General features: G+C 50.0%; 1 protein-coding gene across 4 annotated transcripts; it reads left to right on the top strand.

The window, feature by feature from the left end:
• The first annotated feature begins 2,045 nt into the window (after nt 1-2,045).
• Nucleotides 2,046-25,099, top strand: SEC22C (SEC22 homolog C, vesicle trafficking protein). Of its 4 annotated transcripts, none has more exons than XM_073582175.1 (8): nt 2,046-2,196; nt 16,529-16,611; nt 17,347-17,558; nt 20,255-20,418; nt 21,200-21,355; nt 22,820-22,935; nt 23,132-23,197; nt 24,825-25,099. In XM_073582175.1, exons 3-8 carry the CDS (start codon nt 17,383-17,385, stop codon nt 25,023-25,025), a joined length of 879 nt encoding a protein of 292 aa, XP_073438276.1. In that variant the 5' UTR covers nt 2,046-2,196; nt 16,529-16,611; nt 17,347-17,382; the 3' UTR covers nt 25,026-25,099. The 4 variants fall into 4 exon arrangements, with proteins under 4 accessions (XP_073438276.1, XP_073438277.1, XP_073438280.1 ...); XM_073582176.1 differs by lacking the exon at nt 2,046-2,196 and adding an exon at nt 2,236-2,325; XM_073582179.1 differs by lacking the exon at nt 2,046-2,196 and adding an exon at nt 2,246-2,264.
• Nucleotides 25,100-26,250: the final 1,151 nt, after the last annotated feature.

The following is a 26,250-nucleotide window of genomic DNA, read 5'->3' as shown; positions in this document are numbered from 1 at the left end:
GCCCCCTCGGGGGATGGTCTTGCTGTTTCCTGTGTGCCCCCTCGGGGGATGGTCGCGCTGTTTCCTGTGTGCCCCCTCGGGGGATGGTCGCGCTGTTTCCTGTGTGCCCCCTCGGGTGATGGTCGCGCTGTTTCCTGTGTGCCCCCTCGGGGGATGGTCGCGCTGTTTCCTGTGTGCCCCCTCGGGGGATGGTCGCGCTGTTTCCTGTGTGCCCCCTCGGGGGATGGTCGCGCTGTTTCCTGTGTTCCCCCTCGGGGGATGGTCGCTCTGTTTCCTGTGTGCCCCCTCGGGGGATGGTCTCGCTGATTCCTGTGTGCCCCCTCGGGGGATGGTCGCGCTGTTTCCTGTGTGCCCCCTCGGGGGATGGTCGCGCTGTTTCCTGTGTGCCCCCTCGGGGGATGGTCGCGCTGTTTCCTGTGTGCCCCCTCGGGGGATGGTCGCGCTGTTTCCTGTGTGCCCCTTCGGGGGATGATCGCGCTGTTTCCTGTGTGCCCCCTCGGGGGATGGTCGCGCTGTTTCCTGTGTGCCCCCTCGGGGGATGGTCGCGCTGTTTCCTGTGTGCCCCCTCGGGGGATGGTCGCGCTGTTTCCTGTGTGCCCCCTCGGGGGATGGTCGCGCTGTTTCCTGTGTGCCCCCTCGGGGGATGGTCGCGCTGTTTCCTGTGTGCCCCCTCGGGGGATGATCGCGCTGTTTCCTGTGTGCCCCCTCGGGGGATGGTCGCGCTGTTTCCTGTGTGCCCCCTCGGGGGATGGTCGCGCTGTTTCCTGTGTGCCCCCTCGGGGGATGGTCTCGCTGATTCCTGTGTGCCCCCTCGGGGGATGGTCGCGCTGTTTCCTGTGTGCCCCCTCGGGGGATGGTCGCGCTGTTTCCTGTGTGCCCCCTCGGGGGATGGTCGCGCTGTTTCCTGTGTGCCCCCTCGGGGGATGGTCTCGCTGATTCCTGTGTGCCCCCTCGGGGGATGGTCGCGCTGTTTCCTGTGTGCCCCCTCGGGGGATGGTCGCGCTGTTTCCTGTGTGCCCCCTCGGGGGATGGTCGCGCTGATTCCTGTGTGCCCCCTCGGGGGATGGTCGCGCTGTTTCCTGTGTGCCCCCTCGGGGGATGGTCTTGCTGTTTCCTGTGTGCCCCCTCGGGGGATGGTCGCGCTGTTTCCTGTGTGCCCCCTCGGGGGATGGTCGCGCTGTTTCCTGTGTGCCCCCTCGGGTGATGGTCGCGCTGTTTCCTGTGTGCCCCCTCGGGGGATGGTCGCGCTGTTTCCTGTGTGCCCCCTCGGGGGATGGTCGCGCTGTTTCCTGTGTGCCCCCTCGGGGGATGGTCGCGCTGTTTCCTATGTGCCCCCTCGGGGGATGGTCGCGCTGTTTCCTGTGTGCCCCCTCGGGGGATGATCGCGCTGTTTCCTGTGTGCCCCCTCGGGGGATGGTCGCGCTGTTTCCTGTGTGCCCCCTCGGGGGATGGTCGCGCTGTTTCCTGTGTGCCCCCTCGGGGGATGGTTGCGCTGTTTCCTGTGTGCCCCCTCGGGGGATGGTCTCGCTGTTTCCTGTGTGCCCCCTCGGGGGATGATCGCGCTGTTTCCTGTGTGCCCCCGGAGCCCTGTGTGGCGTCTTCTCCATGATTCGTGGCATGTGACTGGCTTGAGGTCCCTCAGGTTAGCTCAGGCTTCTGCACTTTGCTCTCTGCTGATAATGGGGTGTATTCTGGCCCCGTCCTGCCGTCATTGTGCCGGCTGCTCTCTATGACCTCAGTCTGCGCCCTGAGACGCTGCGGATATACTGCTGGGGGTTATACTCCAGCCCGGAGGCTCGCGGGCCACCCTCTATCGGCTTCCCAGGGTAACACTTCTTCCTATACTTTTCCTCATGACTGTAATTATTGCTTTCTGTTATCCTCCCCTTCAGATTGGAAAGTGGCTGACAACTGTAATAACAATCTGCTGCTCTCTGTTATCAGCCAGATCATGCTGCTGTCACCCATTTGGTCTATGTGGCTGCAGGCATTTGCACATTAGCTTTGTGCCTGGGCTCTGACCGGAGGAGCTAACCGCAGCTTCAGCACTGTGCTTGCCCTTTTAAGAACATCCAGCAGACTGCTGCTGCTTTAAGAGCAGACCCCACTGTAAGCGCATGCTCAGTGAGCGGCTCTGGCCTGGCCGCGGGGATTCGTCTTCACACCTGGAGCGTTCTGTAACCCCCGCACTGACAGGTAGGGGGAGCTCTAGTGACGTCACACGGCAACACCTGCTCTATCTTCTGTGTATACCGCTGAAGAGTGTGTGTGTATATATGTATATCTCTGCTGTGAGTGTATACGAGGGCTGCATATCTCTGCTGTGTGAGTATGGGGGTGTACATATATCTGTCCCGTGTGTGTATACAGGGGGTGTGTGTATATCTGTACCGTGTGTGTGTATACAGGGGGTGTCTGTATATCTGTCCCGTGTGTGTGTGTGTATACAGGGGGTGTATGTATATCTGTCCCGTGTGTGTGTATACAGGGGGTGTATGTATATCTGTCCCGTGTGTGTGTGTGTATACAGGGGGTGTATGTATATCTGTCCCGTGTGTGTATACAGGGGGTGTATGTATATCTGTCCCGTGTGTGTATACAGTGGTGTATGTATATCTGTCCCGTGTGTGTATACAGGGGTGTATGTATATCTGTCCCGTGTGTGTATACAGGGGTGTATGTATATCTGTCCCGTGTGTGTATACAGGGGTGTATGTATATCTGTCCCGTGTGTGTATACAGGGGGTGTATGTATATCTGTCCCGTGTGTGTGTATACAGGGGGTGTGTGTGTATACAGGGGTGTATGTATATCTGTCCCGTGTGTGTATACAGTGGTGTATGTATATCTGTCCCGTGTGTGTATACAGGGGTGTATGTATATCTGTCCCGTGTGTGTATACAGGGGGTGTATGTATATCTGTCCCGTGTGTGTATACAGGGGGTGTATGTATATCTGTCCCGTGTGTGTATACAGGGGGTGTATGTATATCTGTCCCGTGTGTGTGTATACAGGGGGTGTATGTATATCTGTCCCGTGTGTGTATACAGTGGTGTATGTATATCTGTCCCGTGTGTGTATACAGGGGGTGTATGTATATCTGTCCCGTGTGTGTGTATACAGGGGGTGTATGTATATCTGTCCTGTGTGTGTATACAGTGGTGTATGTATATCTGTCCCGTGTGTGTATACAGGGGTGTATGTATATCTGTCCCGTGTGTGTATACAGGGGGTGTATGTATATCTGTACCGTGTGTGTGTATACAGGGGGTGTATGTATATCTGTCCCGTGTGTGTATACAGTGGTGTATGTATATCTGTCCCGTGTGTGTATACAGTGGGTGTATGTATATCTGTCCCGTGTGTGTATACAGGGGGTGTATGTATATCTGTCCCGTGTGTGTATACAGGGGGTGTGTGTATATCTGTCCCGTGTGTGTATACAGGGGGTGTATGTATATCTGTCCCGTGTGTGTATACAGGGGGTGTGTGTATATCTGTCCCGTGTGTGTATACAGGGGGTGTGTGTATATCTGTCCCGTGTGTGTATACAGGGGGTGTGTGCATATCTGTACCATGTGTGTGTATACAGGGGGTGTATATCTGTACCGTGTGTGTATACAGGGGGTGTATGTATATCTGTCCCGTGTGTGTGTGTATACAGGGGGTGTATGTATATCTGTCCCGTGTGTGTGTGTATACAGGGGGTGTATGTATATCTGTCCCGTGTGTGTGTGTGTGTATACAGGGGGTGTATGTATATCTGTCCCGCGTGTGTATACAGGGGGTGTGTGCATATCTGTACCGTGTGTGTGTATACAGGGGGTGTGTGTATATCTGTACCATGTGTGTATACAGGGGGTGTATATCTGTACCGTGTGTGTATACAGGGGGTGTATATCTGTACCGTGTGTGTATACAGGGGGTGTATGTATATCTGTCCCGTGTGTGTGTATACAGGGGGTGTATGTATATCTGTCCCGTGTGTGTGTATACAGGGGGTGTATGTATATCTGTCCCGTGTGTGTGTGTGTGTATACAGGGGGTGTATGTATATCTGTCCCGTGTGTGTGTATACAGGGGGTGTATGTATATCTGTCCCGTGTGTGTGTATACAGGGGTGTATATCTGTACCGTGTGTGTATACAGGGGGTGTATGTATATCTGTACCGTGTGCGTGTATACAGGGGGTGTATGTATATCTGTACCGTGTGCGTGTATACAGGGGTGTATTTATATCTGTCCCGTGTGTGTGTGTATACAGGGGGTGTATGTATATCTGTTCTGTGTGTGTGTGTATACAGGGGGTGTATGTATATCTGTCCCGTGTGTGTGTATACAGGGGGTGTATGTATATCTGTCCCGTGTGTGTGTGTGTGTATACAGGGGGTGTATGTATATCTGTCCCGTGTGTGTGTGTATACAGGGGGTGTATGTATATCTGTCCCGTGTGTGTATACAGGGGTGTATGTATATCTGTACCGTGTGTGTATACAGGGGTTGTATGTATATCTGTCCCATGTATGTGTATACAGGGGGTGTATGTATATCTGCCCCGTGTGTGTATACAGTACTGTATGTATATCTGTCCCGTGTGTGTATACAGGGGGTGTATGTATATCTGTACCGTGTGTGTATACAGGGGGTGTGTGTATACAGGGGTGTATGTATATCTGTACCGTGTGTGTATACAGGGGTTGTGTGTATATCTGTACCGTGTGTGTATACAGGGGTGTATGTATATCTGTACCGTGTGTGTATACAGGGGTGTATGTATATCTGTACCGTGTGTGTATACAGGGGTTGTATGTATATCTGTGCAATGTGTGTATACAGGGGTGTATGTATATCTGTCCCGTGTGTGTGTATACAGGGGGTGTATGTATATCTGTCCCGTGTGTGTGTATACAGGGGGTGTATGTATATCTGTCCCGTGTGTGTATACAGTGGTGTATGTATATCTGTCCCGTGTGTGTATACAGGGGGTGTATGTATATCTGTCCCGTGTGTGTATACAGGGGGTGTATGTATATCTGTCCCGTGTGTGTATACAGGGGGTGTGTGTATATCTGTCCCGTGTGTGTATACAGGGGGTGTGTGCATATCTGTACCATGTGTGTGTATACAGGGGGTGTATATCTGTACCGTGTGTGTATACAGGGGGTGTATGTATATCTGTACCGTGTGTGTGTATACAGGGGGTGTATGTATATCTGTCCCGTGTGTGTGTGTATACAGGGGGTGTATGTATATCTGTCCCGTGTGTGTGTGTATACAGGGGGTGTATGTATATCTGTCCCGCGTGTGTATACAGGGGGTGTGTGCATATCTGTACCGTGTGTGTGTATGCAGGGGGTGTGTGCATATCTGTACCGTGTGTGTGTATACAGGGGGTGTGTGTATATCTGTACCATGTGTGTATACAGGGGGTGTATATCTGTACCGTGTGTGTATACAGGGGGTGTATGTATATCTGTCCCGTGTGTGTATACAGGGGGTGTATGTATATCTGTCCCGTGTGTGTATACAGGGGGTGTATGTATATCTGTCCCGTGTGTGTGTGTGTGTGTGTGTGTATACAGGGGGTGTATGTATTTCTGTCCCGTGTGTGTGTGTGTATACAGGGGGTGTATGTATATCTGTCCCGTGTGTGTGTATACAGGGGTGTATATCTGTACCGTGTGTGTATACAGGGGGTGTATGTATATCTGTACCGTGTGCGTGTATACAGGGGGTGTATGTATATCTGTACCGTGTGCGTGTATACAGGGGTGTATTTATATCTGTCCCGTGTGTGTGTGTATACAGGGGGTGTATGTATATCTGTTCTGTGTGTGTGTGCATACAGGGGGTGTATGTATATCTGTCCCGTGTGTGTGTATACAGGGGGTGTATGTATATCTGTTCTGTGTGTGTGTGTGTATACAGGGGGTGTATGTATATCTGTCCCGTGTGTGTGTGTGTATACAGGGGGTGTATGTATATCTGTCCCGTGTGTGTGTGTGTATACAGGGGGTGTATGTATATCTGTCCCGTGTGTGTGTATACAGGGGGTGTGTGCATATCTGTACCGTGTGTGTGTATACAGGGGGTGTGTGTATATCTGTACCATGTGTGTATACAGGGGGTGTATATCTGTACCGTGTGTGTATACAGGGGGTGTGTGTATATCTGTCCCGTGTGTGTGTATACAGGGGGTGTATGTATATCTGTCCCGTGTGTGTGTATACAGGGGGTGTATGTATATCTGTCCCGTGTGTGTGTGTGTGTATACAGGGGGTGTATGTATATCTGTCCCATGTGTGTGTGTGTATACAGGGGGTGTATGTATATCTGTCCCGTGTGTGTGTATACAGGGGTGTATATCTGTACCGTGTGTGTATACAGGGGGTGTATGTATATCTGTCCCATGTGTGTGTATACAGGGGGTGTATGTATATCTGTACCGTGTGCGTGTATACAGGGGTGTATTTATATCTGTCCCGTGTGTGTGTGTGTATACAGGGGGTGTATGTATATCTGTCCCGTGTGTGTGTGTATACAGGGGGTGTATGTATATCTGTCCCGTGTGTGTGTGTATACAGGGGGTGTATGTATATCTGTCCCGTGTGTGTGTGTATACAGGGGTGTATATCTGTCCCGTGTGTGTATACAGGGGGTGTATGTATATCTGTGCCGTGTGTGTATACAGGGGTTGTATGTATATCTGTCCCGTGTGTGTATACAGGGGTTGTATGTATATCTGTCCCATGTATGTGTATACAGGGGGTGTATGTATATCTGTCCCGTGTGTGTATACAGTAGTGTATGTATATCTGTCCCGTGTGTGTATACAGGGGGTGTATGTATATCTGTACCGTGTGTGTATACAGGGTGTGTGTGTATACAGGGGTGTATGTATATCTGTACCGTGTGTGTATACAGGGGTTGTGTGTATATCTGTACCGTGTGTGTATACAGGGGTGTATGTATATCTGTACCGTGTGTGTATACAGGGGTGTATGTATATCTGTACCGTGTGTGTATACAGGGGTTGTATGTATATCTGTGCCATGTGTGTATACAGGGGTGTATGTATATCTGTCCCGTGTCCCGTGTGTGTGTATACAGGGGGTGTATGTATATCTGTCCCGTGTGTGTGTATACAGGGGGTGTATGTATATCTGTCCCGTGTGTGTGTGTATACAGTGGTGTGTGTATATCTGTCCCGTGTGTATACAGGGGGTGTATGTATATCTGTCCCGTGTGTGTATACAGGGGGTGTGTGTATATCTGTCCCGTGTGTGTATACAGGGGGTGTGTGCATATCTGTACCGTGTGTGTGTATACAGGGGGTGTATATCTGTACCGTGTGTGTATATAGGGGGTGTATGTATATCTGTACCGTGTGTGTATACAGGGGGTGTATGTATATCTGTACCGTGTGTGTGTGTATACAGGGGGTGTATGTATATCTGTCCCGTGTGTGTGTGTATACAGGGGGTGTATGTATATCTGTCCCGTGTGTGTGTGTGTACAGGGGGTGTATGTATATCTGTACCATGTGTGTATACAGGGGTGTATGTATATCTGTCCCGTGTGTGTGTGTATACAGGTGGTGTATGTATATCTGTGCCGTGTGTGTATACAGTGGTGTATGTGTATCTGTCCCGTGTGTGTATACAGGGGGTGTGTGCATATCTGTACCGTGTGTGTGTATACAGGGGGTGTATGTGTATCTGTCCCGTGTGTGTATACAGTGGTGTATGTGTATCTGTCCCGTGTGTGTATACGGGGGTGTATGTATATCTGTCCCGTGTGTGTATACAGGGGGTGTATGTATATCTGTCCCGTGTGTGTATACAGTGGTGTATGTATATCTGTCCCGTGTGTGTGTGTGTATACAGGGGGTGTATGTATATCTGTCCCGTGTGTGTATACAGGGGGTGTATGTATATCTGTCCTGTGTGTGTGTATACAGGGGGTGTATGTATATCTGTCCCGTGTGTGTGTGTATACAGGGGGTGTATGTATATCTGTCCCGTGTGTGTGTGTGTACAGGGGGTGTATGTATATCTGTACCATGTGTGTATACAGGGGTGTATGTATATCTGTCCCGTGTGTGTGTGTATACAGGTGGTGTATGTATATCTGTGCCGTGTGTGTATACAGTGGTGTATGTGTATCTGTCCCGTGTGTGTATACAGGGGGTGTGTGCATATCTGTACCGTGTGTGTGTATACAGGGGGTGTATGTGTATCTGTCCCGTGTGTGTATACAGTGGTGTATGTGTATCTGTCCCGTGTGTGTATACGGGGGTGTATGTATATCTGTCCCGTGTGTGTATACAGGGGGTGTATGTATATCTGTCCCGTGTGTGTATACAGTGGTGTATGTATATCTGTCCCGTGTGTGTGTGTGTGTATACAGGGGGTGTATGTATATCTGTCCCGTGTGTGTATACAGGGGGTGTATGTATATCTGTCCTGTGTGTGTGTATACAGGGGGTGTATGTATATCTGTCCCGTGTGTGTGTATACAGGGGTGTATATCTGTACCGTGTGTGTATACAGGGGGTGTATGTATACAGGGGGTGTATGTATATCTGTCCCGTGTGTGTGTGTATACAGGGGGTGTATGTATATCTTGTATATCTGTCCCGTGTGTGTGTATACAGGGGGTGTATGTATATCTGTACCGTGTGCGTGTATACAGGGGTGTATTTATATCTGTCCCGTGTGTGTGTGTATACAGGGGGTGTATGTATATCTGTTCTGTGTGTGTGTATACAGGGGGTGTATGTATATCTGTCCCGTGTGTGTGTATACAGGGGATGTATGTATATCTGTCCCGTGTGTGTGTATACAGGGTTGTATGTATATCTGTCCCGTGTGTGTGTATACAGGGGTGTATGTATATCTGTCCCGTGTGTGTGTGTACACAGGGGGTGTATGTATATCTGTCCCGTGTGTGTATACAGGGGTGTATGTATATCTGTACCGGGTGTGTGTATACAGGGGTGTATATCTGTACCGTGTGTGTATACAGGGGTGTATGTATATCTGTACCGTGTGCGTGTATACAGGGGTGTATATCTGTACCGTGTGCGTGTATACAGGGGTGTGTGTATATCTGTACCGTGTGTGTGTATACAGGGGTGTGTGTATATCTGTACCGTGTGTGTGTGTGTATTTCTGTACCGTGTGTGTATACAGGGGGTGTATGTATATCTGTACCGTGTGTGTGTATACAGGGGGTGTATGTATATCTGTCCCGTGTGTGTATACAGGGGTGTGTGTATATCTGTTCCCTGTGTGTATACAGGGGTGTGTGTATATCTGTTCCCTGTGTGTATACAGGGGTGTGTGTATATCTGTTCCCTGTGTGTATACAGGGGTGTGTGTATATCTGTCCTGTGTGCGTGTATACAGGGGGTGTGTGTATATCTGTACCGTGTGTGTGTATACAGGGGTGTGTGTATATCTGTACCGTGTGTGTGTATACAGGGGGTGTATGTATATCTGTACCGTGTGTGTGTATACAGGGGTGTGTGTATATCTGTACCGTGTGTGTGTGTGTATTTCTGTACCGTGTGTGTATACAGGGGGTGTATGTATATCTGTCCCGTGTGTGTGTATACAGGGGGTGTGTGTATATCTGTTCCCTGTGTGTATACAGGGGGTGTGTGTATATCTGTTCCCTGTGTGTATACAGGGGGTGTGTGTATATCTGTCCCGTGTGCGTGTATACAGGGGGTGTATGTATATCTGTACCGTGTGTGTGTATACAGGGGGTGTATGTATATCTGTCCCGTGTGTGTGTATACAGGGGGTGTATGTATATCTGTCCCGTGTGTGTGTATACAGGGGGTGTATGTATATCTGTCCCGTGTGCGTGTATACAGGGGGTGTATATATCTGTACCGTGTGTGTGTATACAGGGGTGTGTGTATTTCTGTCCCGTGTGTGTGTATACAGGGGGTGTATGTATATCTGTCCCGTGTGTGTGTATACAGGGTGTGTATGTATATCTGTCCCGTGTGTGTGTATACAGGGTGTGTATGTATATCTGTCCCGTGTGTGTGTATACAGGGGGTGTATGTATATCTGTACCGTGTGTGTGTATACAGGGGTGTATGTATATCTGTCCCGTGTGTGTGTATACAGGGGGTGTATGTATATCTGTCCCGTGTGTGTGTATACAGGGGGTGTATGTATATCTGTCCCGTGTGTGTGTATACAGGGGGTGTATGTATATCTGTCCCGTGTGTGTATACAGGGGGTGTATGTATATCTGTCCCGTGTGTGTATACAGGGGGTGTATGTATATCTGTCCCGTGTGTGTGTGTATACAGGGGGTGTATGTATATCTGTCCCTTGTGTGTGTGTATACAGGGGGTGTATGTATATCTGTCCCGTGTGTGTGTGTATACAGGGGGTGTATGTATATCTGTCCCGTGTGTGTGTATACAGGGGTGTATATCTGTCCCGTGTGTGTATACAGGGGGTGTATGTATATCTGTGCCGTGTGTGTATACAGGGGTTGTATGTATATCTGTCCCGTGTGTGTATACAGGGGTTGTATGTATATCTGTCCCATGTATGTGTATACAGGGGGTGTATGTATATCTGTCCCGTGTGTGTATACAGTAGTGTATGTATATCTGTCCCGTGTGTGTATACAGGGGGTGTATGTATATCTGTACCGTGTGTGTATACAGGGTGTGTGTGTATACAGGGGTGTATGTATATCTGTACCGTGTGTGTATACAGGGGTTGTGTGTATATCTGTACCGTGTGTGTATACAGGGGTGTATGTATATCTGTACCGTGTGTGTATACAGGGGTGTATGTATATCTGTACCGTGTGTGTATACAGGGGTGTATGTATATCTGTACCGTGTGTGTATACAGGGGTTGTATGTATATCTGTGCCACGTGTGTATACAGGGGTGTATGTATATCTGTCCCGTGTCCCGTGTGTGTGTATACAGGGGGTGTATGTATATCTGTCCCGTGTGTGTGTATACAGGGGGTGTATGTATATCTGTCCCGTGTGTGTGTGTATACAGTGGTGTGTGTATATCTGTCCCGTGTGTATACAGGGGGTGTATGTATATCTGTCCCGTGTGTGTATACAGGGGGTGTGTGTATATCTGTCCCGTGTGTGTATACAGGGGGTGTGTGCATATCTGTACCATGTGTGTGTATACAGGGGGTGTGTGTATATCTGTACCGTGTGTGTGTATACAGGGGGTGTATATCTGTACCGTGTGTGTATACAGGGGGTGTATGTATATCTGTACCGTGTGTGTATACAGGGGGTGTATGTATATCTGTACCGTGTGTGTGTGTATACAGGGGGTGTATGTATATCTGTCCCGTGTGTGTGTGTATACAGGGGGTGTATGTATATCTGTCCCGTGTGTGTGTGTGTACAGGGGGTGTATGTATATCTGTACCATGTGTGTATACAGGGGTGTATGTATATCTGTCCCGTGTGTGTGTGTATACAGGTGGTGTATGTATATCTGTGCCGTGTGTGTATACAGTGGTGTATGTGTATCTGTCCCGTGTGTGTATACAGGGGGTGTGTGCATATCTGTACCGTGTGTGTGTATACAGGGGGTGTATGTGTATCTGTCCCGTGTGTGTATACAGTGGTGTATGTGTATCTGTCCCGTGTGTGTATACGGGGGTGTATGTATATCTGTCCCGTGTGTGTATACAGGGGGTGTATGTATATCTGTCCCGTGTGTGTATACAGTGGTGTATGTATATCTGTCCCGTGTGTGTGTGTGTATACAGGGGGTGTATGTATATCTGTCCCGTGTGTGTATACAGGGGGTGTATGTATATCTGTCCTGTGTGTGTGTATACAGGGGGTGTATGTATATCTGTCCCGTGTGTGTGTATACAGGGGTGTATATCTGTACCGTGTGTGTATACAGGGGGTGTATGTATACAGGGGGTGTATGTATATCTGTCCCGTGTGTGTGTGTATACAGGGGGTGTATGTATATCTTGTATATCTGTCCCGTGTGTGTGTATACAGGGGGTGTATGTATATCTGTACCGTGTGCGTGTATACAGGGGTGTATTTATATCTGTCCCGTGTGTGTGTGTATACAGGGGGTGTATGTATATCTGTTCTGTGTGTGTGTATACAGGGGGTGTATGTATATCTGTCCCGTGTGTGTGTATACAGGGGATGTATGTATATCTGTCCCGTGTGTGTGTATACAGGGGTGTATGTATATCTGTCCCGTGTGTGTGTATACAGGGGTGTATGTATATCTGTCCCGTGTGTGTGTGTACACAGGGGGTGTATGTATATCTGTCCCGTGTGTGTATACAGGGGTGTATGTATATCTGTACCGGGTGTGTGTATACAGGGGTGTATATCTGTACCGTGTGTGTATACAGGGGTGTATGTATATCTGTACCGTGTGCGTGTATACAGGGGTGTATATCTGTACCGTGTGCGTGTATACAGGGGTGTGTGTATATCTGTACCGTGTGTGTGTATACAGGGGTGTGTGTATATCTGTACCGTGTGTGTGTGTGTATTTCTGTACCGTGTGTGTATACAGGGGGTGTATGTATATCTGTACCGTGTGTGTGTATACAGGGGGTGTATGTATATCTGTCCCGTGTGTGTATACAGGGGTGTGTGTATATCTGTTCCCAGTGTGTATACAGGGGTGTGTGTATATCTGTTCCCTGTGTGTATACAGGGGTGTGTGTATATCTGTCCTGTGTGCGTGTATACAGGGGGTGTGTGTATATCTGTACCGTGTGTGTGTATACAGGGGTGTGTGTATATCTGTACCGTGTGTGTGTATACAGGGGGTGTATGTATATCTGTACCGTGTGTGTGTATACAGGGGTGTGTGTATATCTGTACCGTGTGTGTGTGTATTTCTGTACCGTGTGTGTATACAGGGGGTGTATGTATATCTGTCCCGTGTGTGTGTATACAGGGGGTGTGTGTATATCTGTTCCCTGTGTGTATACAGGGGGTGTGTGTATATCTGTTCCCTGTGTGTATACAGGGGGTGTGTGTATATCTGTCCCGTGTGCGTGTATACAGGGGGTGTATGTATATCTGTACCGTGTGTGTGTATACAGGGGGTGTATGTATATCTGTACCGTGTGTGTGTATACAGGGGGTGTATGTATATCTGTCCCGTGTGTGTGTATACAGGGGGTGTATGTATATCTGTCCCGTGTGTGTGTATACAGGGGGTGTATGTATATCTGTCCCGTGTGCGTGTATACAGGGGGTGTATATATCTGTACCGTGTGTGTGTATACAGGGGTGTGTGTATTTCTGTCCCGTGTGTGTGTATACAGGGGGTGTATGTATATCTGTCCCGTGTGTGTGTATACAGGGTGTGTATGTATATCTGTCCCGTGTGTGTGTATACAGGGGGTGTATGTATATCTGTCCCGTGTGTGTGTATACAGGGGGTGTATGTATATCTGTCCCGTGTGTGTGTATACAGGGGTGTATGTATATCTGTCCCGTGTGTGTGTATACAGGGGGTGTATGTATATCTGTCCCGTGTGTGTGTATACAGGGGGTGTATGTATATCTGTCCCGTGTGTGTGTATACAGGGGGTGTATGTATATCTGTCCCGTGTGTGTGTATACAGGGGGTGTATGTATATTTGTACCGTGTGTGTGTATACAGGGGGTGTATGTATATCTGTCCCGTGTGTGTGTATACAGGGGGTGTATGTATATCTGTCCCGTGTGTGTGTATACAGGGGGTGTATGTATATCTGTACCGTGTGTGTGTATACAGGGGGTGTATGTATATCTGTACCGTGTGTGTGTATACAGGGGGTGTATGTATATCTGTACCGTGTGTGTGTATACAGGGGGTGTATGTATATCTGTACCGTGTGTGTGTATACAGGGGGTGTATGTATATCTGTCCCGTGTGTGTGTATACAGGGGGTGTATGTATATCTGTACCGTGTGTGTGTATACAGGGGGTGTATGTATATTTGTACCGTGTGTGTGTATACAGGGGTGTATGTATATCTGTCCCGTGTGCGTGTATACAGAGGTGTATGTATATCTGTACCGTGTGTGTATACAGGGGGTATATCTACAGCTCTGGCAAAAATTAAGAGACCACTGCAACATTTTCTCGCATGTTAATACCTGGCACTGCCGCCGGCACTCGGGAGTGGAGCGTGAGGCTCCATGTATTTCTATGCGACCTCGCGTGCTGCGATCCTGAGTGTCGGCGGCAGTGCGGGGTATTCACATGCGAGACTCCGCTGTATTCCTTGCATGTGTGATCCCGGCCTTAGAGGTATATTTTTAAAGGGAATCTGTCACTTCATCAGGGGCGTATCTGCAGCATTCTGTAATGCATTCTGTAATGCTGTAGATAAACCCCCGATGTAACCTGAAAGATAAGAAAAAAAAAAAGTCATATTATACTCACCGGGTCCGGTGCCTCCCATCTTCTAACGGTGACATTCTCTTTGCTTCCCGTTGCGGCTCCGGCGCAGGCGCACTGGTCTGTCCTGTTGAGGGAAGCAGAGTCCTGCAGTGCACAGGCGCCGGACCTCTCTGACCTTTCTCGCGCCTGCGCGCTGCAGTACTCTGCTCTGCCCTCAACAGGACAGAGCAGTGCGCCTGCGCCGCGATGGGAAGCAAAGAGGATGTCTCCGTTAGAAGATGGGAGGCGCCGGACCGGACTGCCCCCTCTGGTGAGTATAATCTAACACTTTTTTTTTTTCCTCTTTCAGGTTACATCGGGGGCTTATCTACAGCATTACAGAATGCATTACAGAATGCTGTAGATAAGCCCCTGATGGTGGTGACGCAGCTTATATACAGAGAAATGAGGTGACAGATTCCCTTTAATTGAAATGTAAATTGTTCTTTCATTCTATAAACTCCTGACAACATGTCTCCGAATTTCCAAGCAATAAATTTTGTATTTATTTTTAGAAGACGAGAAATGGTAAGAATAACAAAAAAATGCAGACCTCCAATAATGCAAAGAAAACAAGTTCATAATCATGTAGAAACAACAATACTAATGTTTTACCTCAGGAAGAGTTCAGAAATCAATATTCTGTGGGATCCCCATGATTGTTAATCCCAGCTTTCCTGCGTCTTGGCTGCTTTCTTCCAGACTCTCACACGGCTTTTGGGTGACCTTATGCCGCTCCTGGGACACACATGTAAGCAGTTCTTCTCTGTGTGATGGCTTGTGACTCTCCATCTTCCTCTTCATTACATTCCGGAGGTTCTCAGTGGGGTTCAGGTCTGGAGATTGGGCGGCCATGACCGGGATTGGATGTGGTGGTCCTTCATCCACACATTGATTGACCTAGCTGTGTGGCATGGCGCATTGTCCTCAGAGTTGGGGAACATTGCCTGAGCAGAAGGAATCAGCTGTTTTTCCAGGATAACCTTGTATGCGGCTTGATTCATTCGTCCTTCACAAAGAGTAACCTGCCCAACTCCAGCCTTGCTGAAGCATCCCCAGATCATCACCGATCCTCCACCAAATTTCACAGTGGGTGCAAGACACTGTGGCTTGTACGCCTCTCCAGGTCTCCGTCTAATCATTAGATGACCAGGTGTTGGGCAAAGCTGAAAAGTAGACTCATCAGAGAAGATTACCTTACTCCAGTCCTCTGTGGTCCAATCCTTATGGTCTTTGGTAAACTTCAGCCTGACTCTCCTTTGCTTCTCATTGATGAGAGGCTTTTTTCTAGCTTTACATGACTTGAGCTCTGCCTCTAGGAGCCTGTTATGAGCTGTTCTTGCAATGCACTTCACCTCAGCTGCCATTTGCCATTCCTTTTGTAGGTCACTTGATGTCATCCTGCGGTTGCTGAGTGACATTCGAATAAGATGACGGTCATCCAAGTCAGTGGAGAGTCGTTTTTGCCCTATGCCGGTCTGTAGCTTTGTTGTCCCCAATGTCTGCTGCTTGACCTTGTTGTAATGGACTGCCATCTTAGAAATTTTAAGAATAGAGGTAACATGACGCTCACTGTATCCCTCTGCTATTAACGCCAGAATTGAGCCCTTCTTTTCCTCACAACTCCTTTGGCATGGTTAAAAGTTATTTTTTTATTCCTATTCCTTTTGAGATATTACTAGCACTTGTTTTGCCATCCAGCTTGTCCTATTGCAGGAGGATTTTGAACACCACAGCAGGGTTTTTATACTTTCCTTCGTTAAATAAGATTTGGTTCAGGTGATCACCTAATCAGAAGCACATGAAGTAGAATGAGGTGTCCTCTGGTTGGAATTCAACTGACACTGGAATGGAATGGCTGTCAGACATGGAGAGAAGCGGATTTTTATAAAACTGTGCAGTGGTCTCTTAATTTTTGCCAGAGTTGTATATCTATGCTGTGTGTATACAGGGAGGGGGGGATGTATATCTGTGCTGTGTGTGTCCAGGGGGTGTATATATCTGTGCTGTGTGTATATATTGGATGTGATGTATATACAACAAAGTTTTCCTGCCTTCTGCTTGACGTATGCTTTGTTTTTTTATCAGCTCTTACAAGCAGGAGGCAGGGAGCGCTCTTTACAGCACCATCTCGCAGGCTTTGCTGTAGACTCTGCACACTGCACTCGCAGGTAAGAGACAAAGGAGTTTTATAGCCGCAGATCTTCGTTAGATGGAGTCCCTTAATGTCGTTGCTCTTATATAAGGCAGACATGATTTCTTCAGCTGCATGGGAGGAACATGGTGATTGGAGCTGGGGGGATAGGACGTGTCTGAGCGCTGCAAGGAGGAATGTAATAGCTGATGTCATTCTCTCTATAGTTCACCCACCTATGGACTAATTAGCGAGTGTCGGACTGGTGGTCATACTGCAGCTCACGTGACTGCTGTCGTCTAATTAAAGAGTTAAATTGTAAGGATGGAACAAATCCCCAGATCCACATAATCCTCTAAAGTGTCTGTTTTCTTTGCTACATTTATAGCACAAAGTATCAGTAATTCCTAAATTCATACACAGGAGAGAAAGCTCCTATCTCTGCTCTGTGGGGTCCGGCTGTAGGTGTCTGGATTTTACCTTCTGGAAGACCCCAACTCTAGATTAATCTCCCTGCCCCAGGCGCTGCAGGTAAAATTAGGTGTCAGGAAGCAGAATAGTGAGTGCAGCTCTGGAGTATAATACAGGAGGTAACTCAGGATCAGTAATGTAATGTATGTACATAGTGACTGCATCAGCAGAATAGTGAGTGCAGCTCTGGAGTATAATGCAGGATGTAACACCGGAATGGTACTTGGTGATTCAGCAGTTTTCTCTGTATGATCTGCACATTAATTACTATAAAGTGATATTCTTTCCTCCTCTAATGCAGGTGGTGACTTCATGAGTCGTACGGCAGCGTCTGCCCATGATCCTCTACGCCTGCATCGTGAGGCTACAGGACGGTCTCCCGCTCTCGGCTTCCACAGATTTCCACCTGAACAAGCAAGTGTTGGAGTGCAAGAAATGTTTGCGGAGGTTGTGTGTGGACCTGTCCCAGCGTCCGGCCAGAGGCAGTGCCAGGGTGTGCGACCTCAGCATACAGTGAGTCCCACACCCACAGAACATCTGTAATGGGGGGATGATTATTATTTCTCATTTTTTAGACTGAATACATTGTAACAAGCGTTCAGCTGTGATAAGTCGTGTCTCTCAGTCTGTGTTCAGCCTTTGCATATCAACATAATTAAGCAGAGAAATTAAAACCCAAACTTTACATGAAAGTTTCTGAATTGCTCATTGTACAAAAAATTATGAAAGTGACACAATTTCTATCCATTATGGTATGAGAATTCAAGTCCTGTGCGCATCTTTCTTGCGGCTCGGGTCCTGTAATACGCGGGTTCCTCCCCGCGGCTCGGGTCCTGGAATACGCTGGTTCCTCCCCGCGGCGCGGGTCCTGGAATACGCTGGTTCCTCCCCGCGGCTCGGGTCCTGGAATACGCTGGTTCCTCCTTGTGGCTCGTGTCCTGTAATACGCGGGTTCCTCCCCGCGGCTCGGGTCCTGGAATACGCTGGTTCCTCCCCGCGGCTCGGGTCCTGTAATACGCTGGTACCTCCCCGCGGCTCGGGTCCTGTAATACGTGGGTTCCTCCCCGCGGCTCGGGTCCTGGAATACGCTGGTTCCTCCTCGCGGCTCGGGTCCTGGAATACGCTGGTTCCTCCTTGTGGCTCGTGTCCTGTAATACGGGGGTTCCTCCCCGCGGCTTGGGTCCTGTAATACGCTGGTACCTCCCCGCGGCTCGGGTCCTGTAATACGTGGGTTCCTCCCCGCGGCTCGGGTCCTGGAATACGCTGGTACCTCCCCGCGGCTCGGGTCCTGTAATACGCTGGTTCCTCCCCGCGGCTCGGGTCCTGGAATACGCTGGTTCCTCCTTGTGGCTCGGGTCCTGGAATACGCGGGTTCCTCCCCGCAGCTCGGGTCCTGTAATACGCTGGTACCTCCCCGCGGCTCGGGTCCTGTAATACGTGGGTTCCTCCCCGCGGCTCGGGTCCTGTAATACGCTGGTACCTCCCCGCGGCTCGGGTCCTGTAATACGCTGGTTCCTCCCCGCGGCTCGGGTCCTGGAATACGCTGGTTCCTCCTTGTGGCTCGGGTCCTGGAATACGCGGGTTCCTCCCCGCAGCTCGGGTCCTGTAATACGCTGGTACCTCCCCGCGGCTCGGGTCCTGTAATACGTGGGTTCCTCCCCGCGGCTCGGGTCCTGTAATACGCTGGTACCTCCCCGCGGCTCGGGTCCTGGAATACGTTGGTTCCTCCCCGCGGCTCGGGTCCTGGAATACGCTGGTTCCTCCTTGTGGCTCGGGTCCCGGAATACGCGGGTTCCTCCCCGCAGCTCGGGTCCTGTAATACGCTGGTACCTCCCCGCGGCTCGGGTCCTGTAATACGTGGGTTCCTCCCCGCGGCTCGGGTCCTGTAATACGCTGGTACCTCCCCGCGGCTCGGGTCCTGTAATACGCTGGTTCCTCCCCGCGGCTCGGGTCCTGTAATACGCTGGTTCCTCCCCGCGGCTCGGGTCCTGTAATACGCTGGTACCTCCCCGCGGCTCGGGTCCTGTAATACGCTGGTTCCTGTAATACGCTGGTTCCTCCCCGCGGCTCGGGTCCTGTAATACGCTGGTTCCTCCCCGCGGCTCGGGTCCTGTAATACGCTGGTACCTCCCCGCGGCTCGGGTCCTGTAATACGCTGGTTCCTCCCCGCGGCTCGGGTCCTGTAATACGCTGGTTCCTCCCCGCGGCTCGGGTCCTGGAATACGTGGGTTCCTCCCCGCGGCTCGGGTCCTGGAATACGTGGGTTCCTCCCCGCGGCTCGGGTCCTGTAATACGCTGGTTCCTCCCCGCGGCTCGGGTCCTGTAATACGCTGGTACCTCCCCGCGGCTCGGGTCCTGGAATACGTGGGTTCCTCCCCGCGGTTCGGGTCCTGTAATACGGGGGTTCCTCCCCGCGGCTCGGGTCCTGTAATACGCTGGTTCCTCCCCGCAGCTCGGGTCCTGTAATACGCTGGTTCCTCCCCGCGGCGCGGGTCCTGTAATACGGGGGTTCCTCCCCGCGGCTCGGGTCCTGTAATACGCTGGTTCCTCCCCGCGGCTCGGGTCCTGTAATACGCTGGTTCCTCCCCGCGGCTCGGGTCCTGTAATACGCTGGTACCTCCCCGCGGCTTGGGTCCTGTAATACGTGGGTTCCTCCCCGCAGCTCGGGTCCTGTAATACGCTGGTTCCTCCCCGCGGCGCGGGTCCTGTAATACGGGGGTTCCTCCCCGCGGCTCGGGTCCTGTAATACGCTGGTTCCTCCCCGCGGCTCGGGTCCTGTAATACGCTGGTTCCTCCCCGCGGCTCGGGTCCTGTAATACGCTGGTACCTCCCCGCGGCTTGGGTCCTGTAATACGTGGGTTCCTCCCCGCAGCTCGGGTCCTGTAATACGCTGGTTCCTCCCCGCGGCGCGTGTCCTGTAATACGTGGGTTCCTTGTCAGTGAAAAGATTCCCGGTTGACTCCTGTCCAGATGAAATCCTTCGTGCCACAAAGACGCTGACTGTGGAGATGAAGATTTCCGTTCACTCACAGCAAGCAGAATCTTAGCCATTTATGGAACTGGCATCAAGGCACTAAGGGCCCATAGAAATGATTTCTTGTTTTCTTAACCCCTTAAATGCCACAGCTAATAGCGGCCACGGCATCTAAGGTGTTTACATGACCCCTTGTTTTTTGTTTCTCGCTCATGTGTGTTTTCTTTCTCCCCAGTTTCTGTTCTTCAGGTGACATTTCCTCTATGACCATCTGCTCCAGCAGTTTCCAGTCCGCAGCCGCGTTCTCCTTCCTGGAGGAGCTCATCTGGGAGTTCTCCGCTTCGTATAATAGCACCGCCATAGCCCTGGCGTCCAGACCATACGCCTTCCTGGAGTTCGGTGAGTTATAAACAAGTGATGGCCGGGCAGAAAATGGATGCCCATACCCCAGACCAGGCTTCCAAAACTAATACAGACCATTAAAGTAATGTAACCTCCAAGACTAAACCCCCTAAAAACAGATACCAGACACCCTAAATAAATACAGACTGCAGACCAGAAACCATACAGACCCCAGACCATACTGCTTACATAAACACAGATCCAAGACCAGACCCCCTGAATAAATACAGACCAGGCTCCCTAAAATAACACAGACCCCTAAAGTAAGAGTCCCCAGACGAGACCTACTAAAATTATAGAATCCATAATAGACCCACTGAATAAATACAGATGCCATACTAATACCTTTTAAGACTAATAGACCTCCAGACCCAGTAAACTAAGAGATTCTACACCAAAGCCCGTACCCTAATACAAGCCCCAGAAGAGAAACTCTAAAGTCATATAGCCCTTAAACTAGACCCCATCAATAGACCACCAGACCAGTCCCCCAAAATAAACACAGACCCCAGACCTTCTAAATAAATACAGATCCCCCTTCCCCAAGCCATACCCTCTAAGTAAAATCATTTCCCCAGACCAGGACCCTTAAACTAATATAGACCCTCAGACCAGACGCTGCATTTGCTCCCGTGTTATCCTCTCCGCTTCTGGGAGCAGCAGCAGACATGGGATGAGATTGTCTGCAGCGGAACCTGGAAGTTAGGAAGATTGCAGGAACGAGGAGAGACATTTGTCTACATTTTCTCATTTTGTTCCTCTTGTATCCATATTGCAGACAGCATCATACAACGTGTAAAACACAATTTTAACTCTGGTGCCAGCCCGCCCATACACCTGGATCTCAGCGCCACACCGGTGTCTGTCAGGCTCGAGGAGGTAACGGAAGCAAATGGTGTTGCTAATGGACACATAGCCACACAAGTGAGTCCAGGTAGGAAGGATTTAAAGGATTGGTTCAGTGTATATAAATAATGATTGTCCCTAGTGGTAACTGTATAAATCTGTATGGAGTGAGCTCCCCCTAGTGGTGACTGTATAAATCTGTATGGAGTGAGCTCCCCCTAGTGTTAACTGTATAAATCTGTATGGAGTGAGCTCCCTCTAGTGGTGGCTGTATAAATCTGTATGTAGTGAGCTCCCCCTAGTGGTGACTGTATAAATCTGTATGTAGTGGGCTCCCCCTAGTGGTGACTGTATAAATCTGTATGTAGTGGGCACCCTCTAGTGGTGACTGTATAAATCTGTATGTAGTGGGCTCCCTCTAGTGGTGACTGTACAAATTTGTATGTAGTGGGCTCCCCCTAGTGGTGGCTGTATAAATCTGTATGTAGCGAGCTCCCCCTAGTGGTGGCTGTATAAATCTGTATGTAGCAAGCTCCCCCTAGTGGTGGCTGTATAAATCTGTATGTAGTGAGCTCCCCCTAGTGGTGGCTGTATAAATCTGTATGGAGTGAGCTCCCCCTAGTGGTAACTGTATAAATCTGTATTGAGTGAGCTCCCTCTAGCGGTGGCTGTATAAATCTGTATGGAGTGATCTCCCTCTAGCGGTGGCTGTATAAATCTGTATGCAGTGAGCTCCCCCTAGTGGTGGCTGTATAAATCTGTATGTAGTGAGCTCCCCCTAGTTGTGACTGTATAAATCTGTATGTATTGAGCTCCCCCTAGTGGTGACTGTATAAATCTATATGTAGTGAGCTCCTCCTAGTGGTGGCTGTTAGTGATGAGCGAGTATACTCGTTGTTCGGGTTTTTCCGAGCATGCTCGGGTGGTCTCCGAGTATTTTGGCGTGCTCGGAGATGTAGTTTCTGCCGCCATAGAAGCATGATTTGCGACTGCTAGACAGGCTGAATACATGTGAGGAATGCCTGTTTGTTAGGGAATTCCCACATGTGTTCAGGCTGTCCTGCAGCCACAAATAATGCAGCTGAGGCAATGAAAACTAAATCTCTTGAGCACGCCAAAATACTCGGAAGTCACCCGAGCATGCTCGGAAAAACCTGAGCAATGAGTATTCTTGCTCATCACTATTGGGCTGTATAAATCTGTATATAGTGAGCTCCCCCTAGTGGTGGCTGTATAAATCTGTATGTAGTGAGCTCCCTCTAGTGGTGACTGTATAAATCGGTATTTAATGAGCTCCCTCTAGTGGTGGCTGTATAAGTCTGTGTACATTGAGCTACATTTTAGTTGTTATTGCTGATAACCAGAATATAATCATGTATCTCAATATTTGGAGCTCTGTATCAGGCAAAAAATGATCTTCATTCCTTTATAACGGTATATCTGTAATTAAATCAGCAGAATTCAGTAAGAGTCCAGACTTGCTCGGTGGTGTAATTTTCCTTCCTGATATTTGCTGCATTTTCCTGATTTCCATCTTATTTTTTCCTCACAGCCAATCAGAGATTGAGCCCGGTGAGCGCACTGGGCATCCTGTCACTGACATTGAACATTATGTGCAGCTCGCTGAGCCTCATCCGGGGAGTCCACCTGGCCGAGAACTCGCTCCAGGTACACGCCGGGCATTGTGACACGTCTGATAACTTGCTGGGGAGTGAGGAGCAGAAATCACATTGCGGCTGCCTCTTGTATATCAGCAGAGTGACTAAGATGCATCATCTAATGTCTGACGCTTTCCCTGGTATAAAGCGCGCTGCCTCTTTAAGATAATAGATGTAATGAGAATAGACCTTTTTTCTCTTTACAGGACGGATATGAAAATGCAGGAAAAGTTCTGGCTTTTCTTTTGGCTTTTTCTGCAAGTTTATTGCAGGTGAGAAGAAAATACAAAAATATTACAAAAATCTCAGATGGTGGAAAACAACCGTACAGCCAGAGAGGATGGGGAGCGCTGTTCCCCAGGTTTCCTGCGCACCGCTGGGCTCAGGGAAGATAAGATGTCCACTTATTTATATAAATGAACGAATAGTCAATATCTCCTGAACGGTTCAGCAACCACTGACAGTGAATGGGAATATTCCGATATTTCTCCTCACTGCTGAGGTTTATTTACAATTGTGTCAAGTCTGAACGGTCTGCACTCCAGAGTGATACAAGGTAACAAACCACCAGCCCGGGCCCCAGACTAGTACAAGTTACCTGCACTGATACATTGTAACAAACCACCAGCCCGGACCCCAGACTAGTACAAGTTACCTGCACTGATACATTGTAACAAACCACCAGCCCGGACCCCAGACTAGTACAAGTTACCTGCACTGATACATTGTAACAAACCACCAGCCCGGACCCCAGACTAGTACAAGTTACCTGCACTGATACATTGTAACAACCCCTCAGCCGGACCCCAGACTGATACATGTTACCTGCACTGATACATGGTAACAACCCCTCAGCCCGGACCCCAGACTGATGCATGTTACCTGCACTGATTCATTGTAACAACCCCTCAGCCCGGACCCCAGACTGATGCATGTTACCTGCACTGATACATTGTAACAACCCCTCAGCCCGGACCCCAGACTGATACATGTTACCTGCACTGATACATTGTAAAAACCCCTCAGCCCGGACCCCAGACTGATGCATGTTACCTGCACTGATACATTGTAACAACCCCTCAGCCCGGACCCCAGACTGATACATGTTACCTGCACTGATACATTGTAAAAACCCCTCAGCCCGGACCCCAGACTGATGCATGTTACCTGCACTGATTCATTGTAACAACCCCTCAGCCCGGACCCCAGACTGATACATGTTACCTGCACTGATGCATTGTAACAACCCCTCAGCCCGGACCCCAGACTGATACATGTTACCTGCACTGATACATTGTAACAACCCCTCAGCCCGGACCCCAGACTGATACATGTTACCTGCACTGATACATTGTAACAACCCCTCAGCCCGGACCCCAGACTGATACATGTTACCTGCACTGATACATTGTAACAACCCCTCAGCCCGGACCCCAGACTGATACATGTTACCTGCACTGATACATTGTAACAACCCCTCAGCCCAGACCCCAGACTGATGCATGTTCCCTTGAAATCTCCTCTTTCTGACGTTTCCGGAGCCATGCAGTTAGCACAGATGTCGTGTTGGGGATTCTGGATGTTTTTTTTTTTTACTTCTCGTCACTTATCCCATTAACCCCTTCCTGCTGTGTGACGTCTGTGCACGGAGCAGCTGATTGCTGCTGTAGTTTTCTGATTAGAGATGAGTGGTCGCCGCCATCTTGGTACTTTTGTGACCTACAGACCGTGGCTTTCTCTATATACTGTAATATTAAAATTGTAGTCAGGAAGGGGTTAAACAGCGCTCCAGTAAGCTGCCTTGGCTGGTACCAGAGAGCAGTAGCGGACACTGGCGGCTCAGTAGAGGGCGAGAAGTTGATGTCCCGGTGTTGTAACTTTTCTCTCTTCGGCCCCCAGTGTCATCTGTACGTCGTCTTCTCTCCGGCCCGCGCCCTGAAGTCCTGGGGCTCGTTCCTGGTGATCGGCCTGTGTAACCTCTACCTGTACGGACTGCGCAACCTGTGGCAGATCGGCTTCCACGTCCTGGTGGCGTTCCTGTCTGCGGTGCAGATCGTGACTCGGAGGCGTGTGGACAGACACACTGACTGTGGGGTGTGACGGCAGCGGGGCACGGACTCTTATTTATATCGCAATTTATTTAATTTTGTTTTATAAATGAAATTCCAAGAAAAGATTCAAGCGGATTACTCAACACTGTAATTATACGTTTGGCCAATAGAGGGCGCTGCTCTGTGACACCATGACTATGAGATGGCTCTATTCAGTGGCCACTAGAGGGAGCTGTACTATAACTAGTGAGAAGCTCTGGCCATCAGAAGATGCTGCTTTATGACCACTAGATGGCTCTGTTCAGTGACTATTAGAGGGCGCTGCTCTGTGGCTACCAGCGTGTTCTGTTCACTGGCCACTAGAGGGCGCTCCTCTGTGGTCACCAGCGTGCCCTGTTCACTGGCCACTAGAGGGCGCTGCTCTGTGGCCACTAGGTTGCCCTGTTCACTGGCCACTAGAGGGCACTGCTCTGTGGTCACCAGCGTGCTCTGTTCACTGGCCACTAGAGGGTGCTGCTCTGTGGCCACCAGCGTGCGCTGTTCACTGGCCACAAGAGGATGCTGCTGTGTGGCCACGAGCGTGCTCTGTTCACTGGCCACTAGAGGGAGCTGCGGTGTGGCCACCAGCGTGCTCTGTTCACTGGCCACTAGGGTGCCCTGTTCACTGGCCACTAGAGGGCGCTGCTCTGTGGCCACTAGGGTGCCCTGTTCACTGGCCACTAGAGGGCGCTGCTCTGTGGTCACCAGCGTGCTCTGTTCACTGGCCACTAGAGGGTGCTGCTCTGTGGCCACCAGCGTGCGCTGTTCACTGACCACTAGAGGGCGCTGCTCTGTGGCTACTAGGGTGCCCTGTTCACTGGCCACTAGATGGTGCTGCTCTGTGGCCAGCAGCGTGCGCTGTTCACTGGCCACAAAAGGATGCTGCTGTGTGGCCACGAGCGTGCTCTGTTCACTGGCCACTAGAGGGAGCTGCGGTGTGGCCACCAGCGTGCTCTGTTCACTGGCCACTAGGGTGCCCTGTTCACTGGCCACTAGAGGACGCTGCTCTGTGGCCACTAGGGTGCCCTGTTCACTGGCCACTAGAGGGCGCTGCTCTGTGGTCTCCAGCGTGCTCTGTTCACTGGCCACTAGAGGGCGCTGCTCTGTGGTCTCCAGCGTGCTCTGTTCACTGGCCACTAGAGGGTGCTGCTCTGTGGTCTCCAGCGTGCTCTGTTCACTGGCCACTAGAGGGTGCTGCTCTGTGGCCACCAGCGTGCGCTGTTCACTGGCCACAA

Source organism: Dendrobates tinctorius, unplaced genomic scaffold (genome assembly GCF_039654945.1).
Source record: "Dendrobates tinctorius isolate UK_male_01 unplaced genomic scaffold, ASM3965494v1 ptg000070l, whole genome shotgun sequence".
In the NCBI taxonomy this organism is placed as follows: Eukaryota; Metazoa; Chordata; class Amphibia; order Anura; family Dendrobatidae; genus Dendrobates; species Dendrobates tinctorius.
The sequence above is the reverse complement of the archived record's forward strand: the minus strand, read 5'-3'. Positions and strand labels throughout refer to the sequence as shown.